The sequence below is a fragment of the Hirundo rustica genome, chromosome 18 (genome assembly GCF_015227805.2).
Source record: "Hirundo rustica isolate bHirRus1 chromosome 18, bHirRus1.pri.v3, whole genome shotgun sequence".
NCBI lineage: Eukaryota > Metazoa > Chordata > Aves > Passeriformes > Hirundinidae > Hirundo > Hirundo rustica.
Window position 1 is genome coordinate 4,050,923 of NC_053467.1, and position 13,816 is coordinate 4,064,738.

Sequence of the window (13,816 nt, forward strand, 5' to 3'; positions counted from 1 at the left end):
TTTTTGTCATATACTTCCTACTGCCCTGGATAATTTCAAAAGTAAAGCCTTGCCCTTTGGGCCCCAGTGAACTGCTTTGAGAAATCTGGGTGTTCAGAAGGGAATAAAACTGTAGTTGCATGTCGTGGTTACATGGACCCTGAGGTAAAAGTGAGACAGAATATCTGCTTCCTTTCGTTGTTGTGCCTTGATCCACATGCTACTGGATGATGTGACAAAGAGGGACAGCAGCAGTGCCTTGCAGGCTGTTGGAGCAGCTGCCAAGGGACAAAATAAACCACAGAGTGCTCTGGGGTGCTGAAGGTGTGTTCTGGGGGTGAGTGCAGCCTCCTGGGGCTGATGTGTTGCCCTGTGTCTTGGTGCAGCTGATCGGGGAGGAGGAGGATGTGAGCGTGTACGACATTGCCGATCACCCGGACTTTCGCTTCCGCACCACCGACATCGTCATCCGCATCGGCAACTCCGATGGAGCCGTGGCCAAGGAGGATGAGGTGGGTCCTGGCACGGTGCTGTGACCACACCGTCCCCAGGTATTGGTGGAGACACTTGGAAAAGTTGATAGGAAGGCTTTGGGCCCCACATGGGCATCCTAAACTCCCTAGCTTCCTGATTTCCTATTGGTGTCCCCTGCTGTCATGAATAACACATCAGATCTGTGTCTGGTGGGGATGTAACCTTGAAATCCTTTGACCCTGATGACAGTGTGTAGCAGAGCAAGAGTGAAGCTGAGACAAAAACTGAACGTATGCCTGAGGACTTTTTATAAAACTCTTGCTTAGGATTTCAGAGTAATTTGTAATAAAAGGATATTCTGTGAGCTCCTGAGCAACTGTGAAGGTGGATTTGTCATGAAACCAGTTTCACTAGGCAACAGAAGACTGGGGTTCAGCTATGGCGACTGAGCTGTGTTCACGTTAATTTTGTTGAGCTGATTGAGCTCCTCGGGGGAGGAAGGAACAATTTATATTGTAAAGGAAACACCCCTGGAGAGACCTCCAGCTTTTGAGCCTGCTGCCCTAAAAAAGTGTTAAAAGGTGTAGTGTGGCTCTTACAGCATGAAACACATCCCAGCCTGCTTAGCTGACCTAAATAACCTGCTGCAGGGCAAGGTGCTCCTTGCCTGCACACCCTGCACGACTGTGGCTTGTTTGTTCATGCCTGTGCTCTGGGGAGCCCCTGGTGCTGGGTGTTGGGGGGCTGAGAGCACCCCACTAGAGGGCAGCCCCATTCCATGGAGGAACTCTCCCTTGCTGGCACTGAAGAGCCACTGGTCCGGTCAAAGATCGGGATCTCTGCCAGACCAGCCCTCCTGCTCCTTGTGGAGAGGAGTTCTCCCCACCTCCGTGGCAGAGTTGTGTGGTTTCTGTATGTAGGATGCAGGTGTTGCTCTGGGTGGTTCTCCAGCTGGGGAATGTTTCTCAAATCCTTCCTGCTCTGTACTGAAAGTGCCTGGGGAAGAAAAGGGACTGACAAACCGCTCTTGTCTCCACAGCCTTCAGTCGGACAGGTGGCTCGTGTGGATGTCAGCAGTAAGGTGGAAGTGGTATGGGCTGACAATTCCAAGACTATCATTCTGCCTCAGGTGAGGTCCTGTTCCAGCTTCCAATATCACTGTAATTCTTAGCTGTGTGACAAGACTTGGATTTAAATACTGTTTGTAGGGAGATGCACTGGGGAAGGGACTCTTGCTCTGTTGATTGGTGCAGTCTCATGGTGGCTTTCCAATTCTGTTAGCACGGGAAAATCCTTTCGTCAGGAGGTTTTGGCAACTAGTTAGTCATAACTGCTCTCTAATCTAGTGATTAGGAAAGCCTGGACAGGCTGTTTTTGCCTTCACAAGTGCACTGCATGCTCCCAGCTCTGCCCAGAGCCCTGCTCCTGGCCTCCTGCACCTGCTGCTTTGCAGAGCTCAGGGATCATCAGTTCTGACTGGAGCCCGGGTTAGTGCATTGCCCAAGCAGGGCACTGCCGAAAGACGATTGCATGTTCTGTCTCTCTTGTGAAATGCCACCGTAGTGGGGTTTTCAGCTAAAGAAACTCCTCCAGAAGCTGGGCCAGAGCCACAATTTGTCACCTTAGCTAACGTAAGGATCAGACTCAAATCTTATCCCAGGACAAGGAAGGAAAGGGTTGAGTGCAAGCTGAAAAATACAGATGCAGCCACGCTGCTAATCCATAGCACCCCGCTAATTTGTCTGGGGTTCTTCTAAGGCTTTTGCTGCACTGTCCTCTGCTCATACTTGCTACTCCCCAAACAGTTTTATCCCTTGTCTTCTCTCCTTGTTGCCTGGAATGAAGGCAGACAGCCTTAAGACACAAGACAACCTACATCTGTAGAGTCCCGTTCTGTCACTGCAGGGCAACCACTGCCTCCGCTGCAGAGATGCCTTAGCAAGTACTAAGTACTTGAGCAAGATTCCTTTTTAAACCAAGCAGCTCTGCATTAATTACAGTAGAATAGTCAATGCCTGCACTATGGCAGTGGACTGGGGCGTACAAAGCAGGCTGCTGTCTCCCTTCCCCCTGTTGTCACATGTGCTTGGATCACAGGCACAATCAGAGGTCTGATGCGTGCTCCACAAAGGGCTGTTCTCACACTGCGGTGCCGGGGCTCTGCAGCAGCTCCTGCTGTGTCGCACCAGTCCCTTCGATTCTGCTCCTCTGCATAATGATGGGAGTTAGGGAAATGTCAGGAGCATGAATTACCAGTTGGTAAAACCATGATTTATCAATGTCTGACCATGTGCCCAGAGATGAGCTGTCTGGATGCTTTTTCACAGCTCTAAAAATAAAGATGGTATAACAGGCTAATTAACTTTCCAACTCAGATTTGGATTAGCTTTGAGGGCAGTGAGTTTTGATGGCTTTTCCTGCCTGCAGTCACTTGAGTTGAACCCAGCTAACCTCTGCTGGCTGCCTGTCTCGGGGTGGTACAGGACTGGCTGAACAGTGCTGCTTCAGTTGAAGGCTTTGACAAGATGACTGAGGGCCTCTGTGCTTTAGCCTCTGGGGTCATATCTTGCAAGATTAAAAGGATTCTTGGGCTGTCACTCAAGTGTCAGAAGCTTGTGGATAAAATGCTCCCATCCTGTAACTGCAAGCACAGCCCTGTAAAGGTGTTCTTGCTCCCCTGGTTCTGTGTTGGTGCTTAAAGCTGGAGGAAGTCTGTAAACCTCTGCAGAGAAACCTCATGAGATGTAGCATGTGCCAAAGCAAGTTGTAGGAGGCGAGGCTGGATGGAGTGGGGATGTGTTCAGCTTCCAGTAGTGAGAGGGAAGAGAACATTTTATGTAAGAGCTTATTCAGCAACTTGGGTGAGGCTCCATTGTCCCAGCTGAATTTTAAGCAGTAGCCACATATAACAGCTAAAGCAGTCTAGCAAGGCTCTGTCGGCAGTATTGTGTGCCACAGGAGAGGAGAGCTGCTGTGGGAATGTGTTCCTGGTTCCAGCATTGTCTCTGTGGAAGGATGGAGTGTGGAGGCAGCCAAACCAGGGCTCTGTGCCAGCACAGTTGCTGGTGCAGAGGCAGGACCAGAAATACCAACTCCTCACATGATAGCAAATACCTCCTGAGCTCTGTGTTCTGAAACCCTGGGACATCCAGGTAGCTGTGGGGCACCTGCCAGGTGCTGGATCCCAGACACTGGGAGGACTGCAGCCCATCTGGAATTTGCCCTAGTTTCACCCCCAGTGCCATAGTTGGAAAAGTAGAGGATGGGGTTGTGTGATTTCTGTGCCAGTATAGATGGAATGGATTTAAACAGCCCAACCAATTCCAGATGGAAACTCCTTTTTCATGACTTACTTTTAAAAGCAACTAAAACTGTGCTTCAGCCTAAGTCTTGTGTAACTCTGCTCTCCTTTAGCACTTGTACAATATTGAATCAGAAATTGAAGAGTCGGACTACGATTCTGTTGACGGCAGCACCAGCGGGGCATCCTCAGAGTGGGAGGATGAAAGTGACAGCTGGGAGACAGATAATGGCCTCATGGAAGATGAGCACCCCAAAATTGAGGACTTCGAGCCTGAGGAACCAGCAGCAGAGGAGGTGAAAAAAGTAGAAGAACAAGTCCAGGGAGCTGTGGCTATGGCAGTTGCAGATCTTGCTACAGAGAAAGCTGGCAAGGACGGAGCCCCAAAGAGCTTCCGAGAACTAAAGGAGGCCATCAAGATCTTGGAAAGCCTGAAAAATATGACTGTGGAGCAGCTGCTGACTGGCTCTCCCACCTCCCCAACTGTGGAACTGGAAAAACCCACTCGGGAGAAGAAGTTCTTGGATGATATTAAAAAGCTGCAGGAAAATCTGAAGAAGACTTTGGATAATGTGGCTATTGCTGAGGAGGAAAAGATGGAAGCCATGGTAGAGACGGAGAAGAAGGAAGAAAAAGCAGAGGCACAGACACCAGTGAGGTCGGAGTGGCCCAGTGAGACACCAGTGCTCTGCCAGCAGAGTGGAGGGAAGCCTGGAGTCACCTTCACCAGTGCCAAGGGAGAGGTGTTCTCTGTGTTGGAGTATGCTCCAGGTGAGTGTGGGATACTCCGTCCTTCACTGCTGCCCTGCAGTGTTTCTTTGTCCAAAACCTTTGCCTCAAACCTTTTGGATTCTGTATCCTCTCTTCTTCTCATTCCTTTTCACAGCTCATTAACTGGAGAGGAGATATTAAGCCAACTTCTGTAGCACAGTTTGTTCTGGGACCTAAGGATGGCTTTTAGATAGCATCTCTAGGCACTCTTGCACCTTCCCAAGCCTCAGAAGTGTGCTTCCCTCTTTCCCAGGGTGGTGACTAACTTTGGAGAGCTGCAGACATCAGTTGCTTTCCACTGCAGACATTTCCTCACAAGTTGTGGGGTTTGTGCAGGCTTTTTTTCAGGGCTGAATCAGTTGAGAAGCAGAGCGAAAACAGCTGGTGTGTTCTTGTGCTGGGTGTCCTTATTCGCTGGCACCAATGTTAATGGCCAGAAATAAAAAAAGAGCATCTGGCTGTGTGGAACATTGGTGACAGTGGAGCCCAAGGTGCTCATGAGCCAGCCAGACCAGACCTGGGAGGGAAATGTGGCCAAAATGTTGTGAACCTGCAGGTGTGGGAAAGGGGGAAGCTGTGCTTAGGTTTGGCAGAGAAAGGGCCGTTGCTCTGTGAGATTGTCCCAGCAGTGGGACAAGGCTCCTAGCTGGGCCACAGGGGACAGTGAGAACAGGAGATGCAGGTTGTGGCTGCTGTACTGTGTGGGAAACAATCTCTCCTGCCTCCTGGCTCAGCACCAAAGCAAGTTAATTCTTCTCTTCCTCATGATGCATATTACACATGGCTAGATTTGCCTTCATGAGGAACCTGTGGCAGTTTCCAAAGGCAGGCTGTTACTCTGTTGTCTTCTTTGTCCCACAGATTCCCATGCCTTCAAGAAAATGGAGTTCCAGCCCCCAGAAGCGAAGAAGTTCTTTAGCACCGTGCGGAAAGAGATGGCTCTGCTGGCCACCTCCCTGCCTGATGGCATCATGGTGAAAACCTTCGAGGATCGAATGGCAAGTGCCTGCTCTCAGATGCCTCTGTGCTAGTGTTGGGCTTAGCATCTGGATCCCTGCCTTTGGAACTCCCTGCTCAGCCTTAATCCTTTGCATTAGAGCTGCAGGAATGTGTGCAGCATGTGAAACAGGGCTGTAATTACCCAAAATGGCTGCTTTTGCTGCTTTTGCATTCCCTGAGTCAGGGTGGCAAAAAAAGGAGCTCCTGATTGCAGGGAGCCTGTTCTGGGTGCTGAGTGGGAAGACAGGCAGGGAGCCAGTGAGGGGCTGTGTCAGCAGGGAGTAAATTTGGGAAGTTTTCCCCTCCTTGAAGCCCTGTTTCAGATGCAAAGGTTCACTTTGCTGGCAGGGAAAGGTGGCCTGAGATGTGTTGCTTGAGCTGACAGTTGAAAAGGCCAAGTCAATCACACCCCGGCTCTCCCTCTGTGTAAACAGAGCTCTGCCAGGGTAAGAGGGTGTTTCCCAGTGCCTGACCTCCTGCCTCTCCCCACAGGATCTCTTCTCAGCACTTATCAAAGGGCCCACACGCACCCCCTACGAAGACGGCCTCTTCCTCTTCGACATTCAGCTCCCCAACATCTACCCCGCTGTCCCTCCTCTCTTCCGCTACCTCTCCCAGTGCAGTGGGAGACTGAATCCCAACCTCTACGACAATGGCAAAGTGTGTGTCAGCCTCCTCGGGACCTGGATAGGCAAGGTAATGCCATCCTCCACCTGGCCCTGGGGAGCAGGGCTTGTGCTGGGCTGCTTTTGGAACAAGTCACTTCCTGCCAGACCTGGGTGGCTTCTGCTCTTGGATGGTGCTTGAGATGGGGTCACTTGGGCTTTGGGCTCTGATTTAGGTGTCTGGAGCAGATAAATGGTGTAGTTTGGCTTTTTCTGGGTCTGTATTTGGCTCAACTGTCTCTCCTCTGTTGTCAGACCAGCCACAGCAGAGATGCCAACTACCAGCCTGTGGGTTAGGGCTCTGTCTTCCACGCTGTGGACAAAACATGTAGTGTGGTACAAAGTCCAGCTGGAGACTTGGAAGAAGCAGAGCCAGGGAAATGCATTTGAGCTGGGGAGAGGTTGGAACTGATGGTTGGTGTGTAAGGTTACACAGTTCCAGACAGAACTGGCCTGGGGGGGTGTGGTGCTGGTAAAAAAATAACGGAGAGATGTGTTATTGAGATGGGACACCAGCACGTCACGTGCTCGTGGAGTCAGCTCCTTGTTCCTGCTGTGAGCCACAGGATGTCAGCAACAGGAATGCAGAGCAACTGGGGCCTCACTTCATCTGACAGTAGTCACAGAGCGAACCGATGGTGCTTCAGCCCTTTAACATCTTTGTGTGTGCATTTCAGGGGACAGAAAGGTGGACCAGTAAATCCAGTCTCCTTCAAGTACTCATCTCCATCCAAGGTAAATGCTCCTGCCAAGCCTGTGGGGCAGGATAAGGCAGAGGGAGGAAGGGATGTTGGCTTATGGGGGGCACACAATTGGGCTCTGCTACCCCAGCTGGGTTAGCACTGCCTTTTGCTCTCACCTTGCTGGACAGAGCAGTTTCCTTATCTCTCTGCTTGAGCAGTGGAAGCAGGGGCCAGCTTCTCGTGCCCACAGTTCTGGCTGCATCCCAGGGCTCTGACACAATGCTTTCCCATCTTCTCACTGCAGCAGCCAAGCACAGAGCTGTCTGCTCATAACTCTGAGCAGACAGAGGTGAAACCACAGTGTCCTCATCCTGTTACCAAAGTTAGTTGAAGTTGCTAAACTGGGCCTCGTTTGCAGGTTTTTTTATCCCCACTGAGTCACCCACCCTTCCTACCTGGGGCGTGTTTTGCACATGATGCCGGTGTTTATGCTCCTACCAAAGCAGAGAATAATCAGGGGTGTGCCTAGACGAGCCCCAGGGCTTCCTGCTGTGGGGCTTTGCTCTGCCCTATCCAGTTTGGGAGCAGACAGACTAAATCACATAACTTCCTCATGGGCAACTTTCTGTGCAGGGAGCTCAGGCATGTGATGAGAAAACTTTGACACAGAGCAAGGGTTCCTGCTGACTGGAGGCAACTCCTGCTCCTCTGAACTCCCACAGTCCACCTGTACCCTCCTGTGGGGGAAGGACACCACAATAAAAGCCTTTTCTTGTTTCCAAAGCCAAGGATCCAAATTTAGAAAATGAAATACTAAAAGTTTTACTGGAGCAACTTGGTGTTAGTGGAAAATCTTCTCTCCTGCTGCCTGGGTTTTGAGAGACTCATGATCTCCCCAGCTCTAATGCAACTTGTGGCAGGCTGCCAGCAGCCTGGCAGTGCTGGTGCTGTTGCTACATACCTGTAATTTCATTAGACCAGAAATAAGCAGGAGAAATCTTGGTAAAGGTGACTTGTCACAGTCTTCTGTGTCTCAGAACTGCACCGTCTGATGGGACTGTGCTGGATAGGAGAGAACCTGGCCAGCTCAAAGCCTGTTGCTGCAATCTGGCCTTTGTTCTGATTAAGAGGAGGAGGGGAAAAAAAGCTTTTGTTGTGTTTGTGGGGCTTTTTGCAGGAGGGAAGTGAAAGGAGCTGTGAAACCTCTCCCTTCCTGCCCTTTTGACCTCCTCTGTTGTTGTGTGCCCTCTGCATTGTGCTGGCAGAGGGCTGTTCTTGCCAGCCAAGGAACGTGGGTGCCACTTCCTGAGGAGTCTGAGGTCCCCACCACGTCACACTGTGCTCCCCTTGCAACACCAGTCCTTTGCATCCCGCGGTTCTGGGGGTTCAGCCCGGCCTGTGCTTGACCCTTTGATCTTGACCCTCTTGGCAGGAGCGGGCTGCCGGGGGATGGCGATTCCTGGTGTTGCCGCCTTAACCCCTCGGTGTCCCGTTCTCCCGGCAGGTCTCATCCTGGTGAACGAGCCCTACTACAACGAGGCAGGCTTCGACAGCGACCGGGGGCTGCAGGAGGGCTACGAGAACAGCCGCTGCTACAACGAGATGACGCTGATCCGCGTGGTGCAGTCCATGATGCAGCTGCTGCGCCGGCCCGTGGAGGTCTTCGAGCACGAGATCCGGGAGCATTTCCGCTGCAACGGCTGGCGCCTGGTGTCCCGCATCGAGTCCTGGCTGGAGACCAACGAGCTGGTGGAGCGCAGCCACGAGCAGGCCAACGGGGCGGACTCTGCCTCCCTCCTGTGCGCCGGCAGCAGCCTGGCCGAGAGCCCCGGGGACGCGGCGGGGGCGCTGGCAGAGTGCGGCTCGGAGCAGGGGCTGGCCGCAGAACTGTCCGACTCGGCGCCGGACGGCAGGGAGGAGCTGGACGAGTCGGAGTTCCCGAGCACGGCGCCCGACGCCGGAGACCTCCAACAGTACTCAGACTCGGAGAGCACGGGCCAAGCCAGGGGGGACCTGGCCAGAGACCGAACGGACGAGGGGAAGGCTGCCCAGGACTCTGCCTCGCAGCCCAGCGTGAAACCAAAGAAAAGGAGAAAGAGCTACCGGAGTTTCCTGCCGGAGAAGAGCGGTTACCCTGATATCGGATTTCCCCTCTTCCCTTTGTCCAAGGGGTTCATTAAAAGCATCCGCGGTGTCTTGCAGCAGTACCGGGCTGCCTTAGCAGGGGCCAACATCCCAGAGTGGACAGAGGACAAATAAACCATCAGGTTAGGGACAGGCAGGTGCAGGGGAGAAGGGAAAGCAGCAGAAAGTAAATTGGCAAATGCTGTTACCAATCAACTGGCTTCTCCTTCCAGCTTTTCTTCCTCAGCTTGGTTTGTTCCAAAGAAGGTGGTAGGCCTGATTGCTCCTCTGAGGAAAGGTTGTTTAAGCATGAATAACTCTTTGCCCCTGACCCCTCTTCTTCCCCCTGTCCCGTGTACGTGCTCTTCTTGCAAGTTTGACCCTGCAATGGTAAGATTTGAGACCTGCACAGAAGCAGTCTTGCAGCCACGTTCCCTCTGCACTTTCATCTTGGGGCACCTTTCCACACAAGGACTCTTCTTACCCAGCGCTACACCCAGCAGTTTGTTCTGGTGGGGTTCCAGCCAGGAGAAGGGATTGCTGTAGTTTCTGGAAATGAAGGGCAATGCCCTCCCAGTCTTTTATTTTTCTCAGCATTCCCATGGGTTCTATGAAGCCTACCCCAGCTTATCTGTACTTAGACATTGGATTGTGTTTGCATTGGAGTTGTCTACACCATACGGAGTTGCTCTAGTCTTAGTTGTTCACCCATAGTTACAAGGTTCTTCCAGTCGGGATTGGAAGGCAGGGCCAGAGCTCTGCGCTGGCACTTGTGCTACCCTGGGGGCGCTGCACTTTCCATCCCGTTCTGCGACTTCCAGGTCGGTCTCCTGGAGGCAAGTCTAGCCATCCCCACTTCTTCTCCAGAGTGAGGCAAACTTCCCTTTCCCCCACCATGCATGCCTGTCTTCTAGAAATACATGGGATTCAGGGTTCTGCCCTCGTTACTTGCTTAGGTATCCGTGTCTTTTGTTCCCAGCCATCCTGGCTGTCACACAGCACTACACCCACCCTGGATCCCAGCCTCACCCAGCAGGCAGCAGCAAGTGTTCCTGGGGCATGTTTAGATCTGGATCAACCTGGCGTGGCTGCTGCTCCCTCGTCCAGCTGTACATGGGTGTCAAGGAGCCCTGGGAGCCAGGGTCACCCCAGGGAAGCCGTGTCACGCCGAGGCCCTGTTGTGGCAGCACCGGCTTGTCCTGGTTCCTGCGCTGTTACAGCAGCGCTGCTGGGGGCTGGTATCAGCTCCTGCCCTTGCCAGCTGTTTCCCATGGTGGCCTGGCCGTGGCCAGCAGCACTGTGGGCACAGCACTTCCCATCCCTAATCCCAACCGTGGTGCTGCTGGATGCTCTGGGGAACACCTGGTGAGGACAGCCTGTGTTTCACAGCCTGAGCTGGTGACTGTGAGCACCTTGAAGCAGTGACTTGCCAGAGTCCCCTGGTCGAGTGCCCTTCCTGAGGGGTCCTCTGGTCCTGTCTGCACACACCTTCACAGAGCTGGGCAGTCACACCACAGCCCTGCTGCCTTTGCCCGGTGCTCAGGCATTGGAGAGGCACCCACGTAGCATCCATGGGGAGCACAGTCCGTCAGGGAGAGTCCTTCCAGCTGCACTGGGAGGAGTTGGGCTGAGCAGATGGCTCTGCCAGAGGTAAGGATGGAGCCAAAGCTCTCCTTTGTTCTTGCTCAGTATGGCAGCAGTTAGAAATGGAGAACAGCGGGAGAATCCCAGCACGTTGGTTCTGTGCTTTTTGCTCCCAGAAACACCAAGGGCTGCACCCATCAGCCCAAATCCGCCTTCCCCCCAGCTCCCTGTGCTTTCCTGCTGCCCCCCATGATGCTCCTGAGCCAGGGGCTGGCTGCACAAAGCTCTCCTCATGTCCCCATCCACCGGCATTTCAGAAGACACGTCCTTCTCCCAGTGCTCCGGAGGACGCGGGGCTTGGCTGTGACGAAGACCTGGGCTGCAGCGCTCTCCAGACACTGCTCTGTGCGTGGATCATCTGTGCAGCAGCTCCGGCCCTGCTCCAGGAGCCCTCCCTGTCGGGCAGAAGCCGATCTGGGGTGCAGGGAGGTGCTGGGAGCTGCAGGTAGGGCAGGATGAGCTGGAGCTGTAACCACGGCCACGTTTGGGAGTGGATGGATCCCTTTGAGTGTGGAGCACGGGCTGGGGGCCAGGGCTTGAGGCCACTGCTCCAGGGAAGGGGAAGAACGGGCAGAGAGGCAGATTCCAGGCACAGCCACAGTGATCCAGACACTGACATCCTCTGTCCCCAGAGCCGGGCTGTGGCTGCCCCTAGACCCACAGGACCAGGGATGGAGGGAGGGAGAAATCCATTGGGAAAGGAGGAGCTGTAGGGGTTCCCCTTTTCCCCTCCTTTACTCTGCAGCTCTCCTCTCACAGGGCAGGGGTCGGGCAGGCACCACGTCCTCCCCTTTTGCCCAAAGTCTGATCCTACACAAGAGCTTTTGCACAGGATGGGCTCTCTTCGAGGAGGCGGATGTTGATCTTCTGGAAGGGGACACTGCTCGCCCCGGCACCACTCGCTCTCTGCAGCTGTCCCAAACCCGAGCGTGCACAGAGGTTTACAAATTTTCTAAAGCTTTTGATAATGTGAAGCTCCTGGGTGATGAGGTTGGTGGTGAGCACACTGCAGCTATGTAATTTTTTGTGTATGTATGTAATATTTAAGGGTAACAAAATTTAAAAGGCTAAAACCTAAAAAAAAAAAATAATTAAAAACACACAAAAAAAGCCAAAGCATGATGCATATTGTTAGCCTTAAAACTGGCTACACGACTGTGTGATGTACAAATGAGAGCAGCCTGTAACTGTTTTAAGTGCTGGGGAGGGGGAAGAAGCATTACAAAATCAGTTTGTAGCCTTGAGTCTGTACAGTATTTAATGAATTAAAAACAAACCTGACTATTGAGGCCATGCTTAGAGGTGTGTCGTTCACGTGCAGATGTGGATGCTTGGTTGCTTATGATATATGTATAAAGTGCTGTGTGACCATTAAAACTTTTTTTACCTGCAGATTTTTTTTTTTTTCTTTTTTTTTTTTTTTGTTTGGCTAACCAAGGTGTAATAAAGGAGGGAAGATGACTTGCCATTAAATTTTGCCTCTGTGAGTAGTTCTGGGAGTTGTCTCTTTCTTTCCCCCACCGCCCCCTGCCACACTTCTGACACTTTCTCCTCTCTGGCACATCCCTGTGCCGGCCTCGGGGCTGTTCGGGGTCCCACCGGCTGAAGCTGAGGCCGGCGAGTCCAGAGGGGTCCAGGCAGGTCTGGCAGGGAGGGGCTGCCTCTAAACTGTTCCCCAAGACCCTGATTTACAGAGGGCATCTCTCAGGCTGGGGTTTCTTGTTTTCTGTGGTCCTTACTGGTGGCTCAGTGTGTGCCCCAGCACGGCTACCGGGAGCACCAGCGATCACGGTCAGACTCAGGCAAAAAAACCCCCTTCTGCAGCCCCTGAGCCTGGCTGGCCCCTGGGTGCGATGGATGATGTGGACACAGCCGCGTCCGGGCCGCCGGGAGCCAAGGGCGTCCCGCACCTGCCTGGTGCTGCTGGAATCTGGAGCAGTGCTGTGCAGTCGGGAGTCCTGATTTCTATTTTGTCCCCCCTGGGGGCCCTCCCTGGTGCCCCTCAGCCTGCAGGAGCAGCTCGAGGTGTCCCCGCACGCCGCGGGCAGGGTCTCGGTGTGCTGGAGCTGTTGGCAGCACCCTCTGCCCCGTCCCTCGGTGCCGGGGCTCCCCGCGAAGGAGGTTCCTGCCGTCCAACAGCTCGTGGAAGCGGGTGGGTGATGGCAGAGCTGTGCAGCGAAATCCGGGGATGGAGGGCAGGGGCGATGCCGGCCAGGCTGCTGCTGAGAGCCGCGCAGCATCCCGGCAGGAGCCTGCAGGGAGCTTTTCAGGCGCTCCGAGCCCGAACCGCTCCGCTCTGCTGACCCCTGGGCAGAGACAGCCAGAGCTCCGAGTGCATCCCCTGCCGTGGGCTCTCTCCCTCCAGCAGCTCAGCAGGGTTAGAGAGTTATTGCTCGGCCTGTTTTTACACCTGGCCCGAAGCCACGGGGGAAATAACTTTATTTTGGGAGGTGGTTCCCAGCTGCTGCCTGCCCTGCTGGCTCAGGAACAGGGCTCCTCTCCATGAGCAAGTGAGGCCATGGGGGGAGGACAATCGAGCTCTTCTTTCCCGGATCTGCCATCCTAATTGCGTAGTTTGCAGTTGAATAAATGCAAACAGGCACCACTGTTTACTCTTCTGCTTTGTACTTGAGCGCTGAAAATGAGGTTTAATTACTGCAATTTTATACCAAAGAGGCTGAGTAATCCCCCCCAAGGCAAGGCCCGGGGCAGAAACATGTAGCAGGGCTCCAGCTGGCCCCGCGCAGCCCCAGAAAAGGGAGGCAAGAGCCCCCCGAAGGGCCCCTGCTGCAGGCAGAAAGCCAAAGCCCTCAGCTCCAACGACCCCTCCTTGAAGCTCTTCCATGAGCCCTTCCCTGCTGTCGCTCAGAGGCACCGAACTTTCCCCAGGATGTCCCCAAGTGTCACCGCAGGCCTGAGCTCCCTGGATGCGGCCCCCAGGATGAGGCTGAGCAGGGAGGCATCGCTGCACCCCCAAAATGGGGCTGGGGGGGTGGCAGCAATGCTCCTTGTCCTGCGTCCTCAGCATCTCCGCTGGGAGCATCTCCGGGGCCCCTCGTTCAGTGCTGCTCATGGCCCCAGGATGTCAGAGAGCAAAGGGCTGCGGTGCTGAGCCAAACCTGTCCTGCTCTCTGCCAGGCCGGGCCGTGGGTGAGCCCAGCCCCTGACAGCAGCCG

General features: G+C 53.8%; 1 protein-coding gene across 1 annotated transcript in view; it reads left to right on the plus strand.

Annotated features, from left to right (window-relative positions):
- Positions 1-12,130, plus strand: part of UBE2O (ubiquitin conjugating enzyme E2 O) — a 61,985-nt gene extending 49,855 nt beyond the window's left edge. Inside the window, exons 12-18 of the mRNA XM_040081681.1 lie at positions 366-491; positions 1,493-1,582; positions 3,868-4,525; positions 5,387-5,523; positions 6,017-6,220; positions 6,867-6,924; positions 8,377-12,130. Coding sequence (XP_039937615.1) covers positions 366-491; positions 1,493-1,582; positions 3,868-4,525; positions 5,387-5,523; positions 6,017-6,220; positions 6,867-6,924; positions 8,377-9,131 — 2,028 coding nt within the window. The 3' untranslated portion in view covers positions 9,132-12,130. The remainder of the gene's footprint in view (positions 1-365; positions 492-1,492; positions 1,583-3,867; positions 4,526-5,386; positions 5,524-6,016; positions 6,221-6,866; positions 6,925-8,376) is intronic.
- Positions 12,131-13,816: the final 1,686 nt, after the last annotated feature.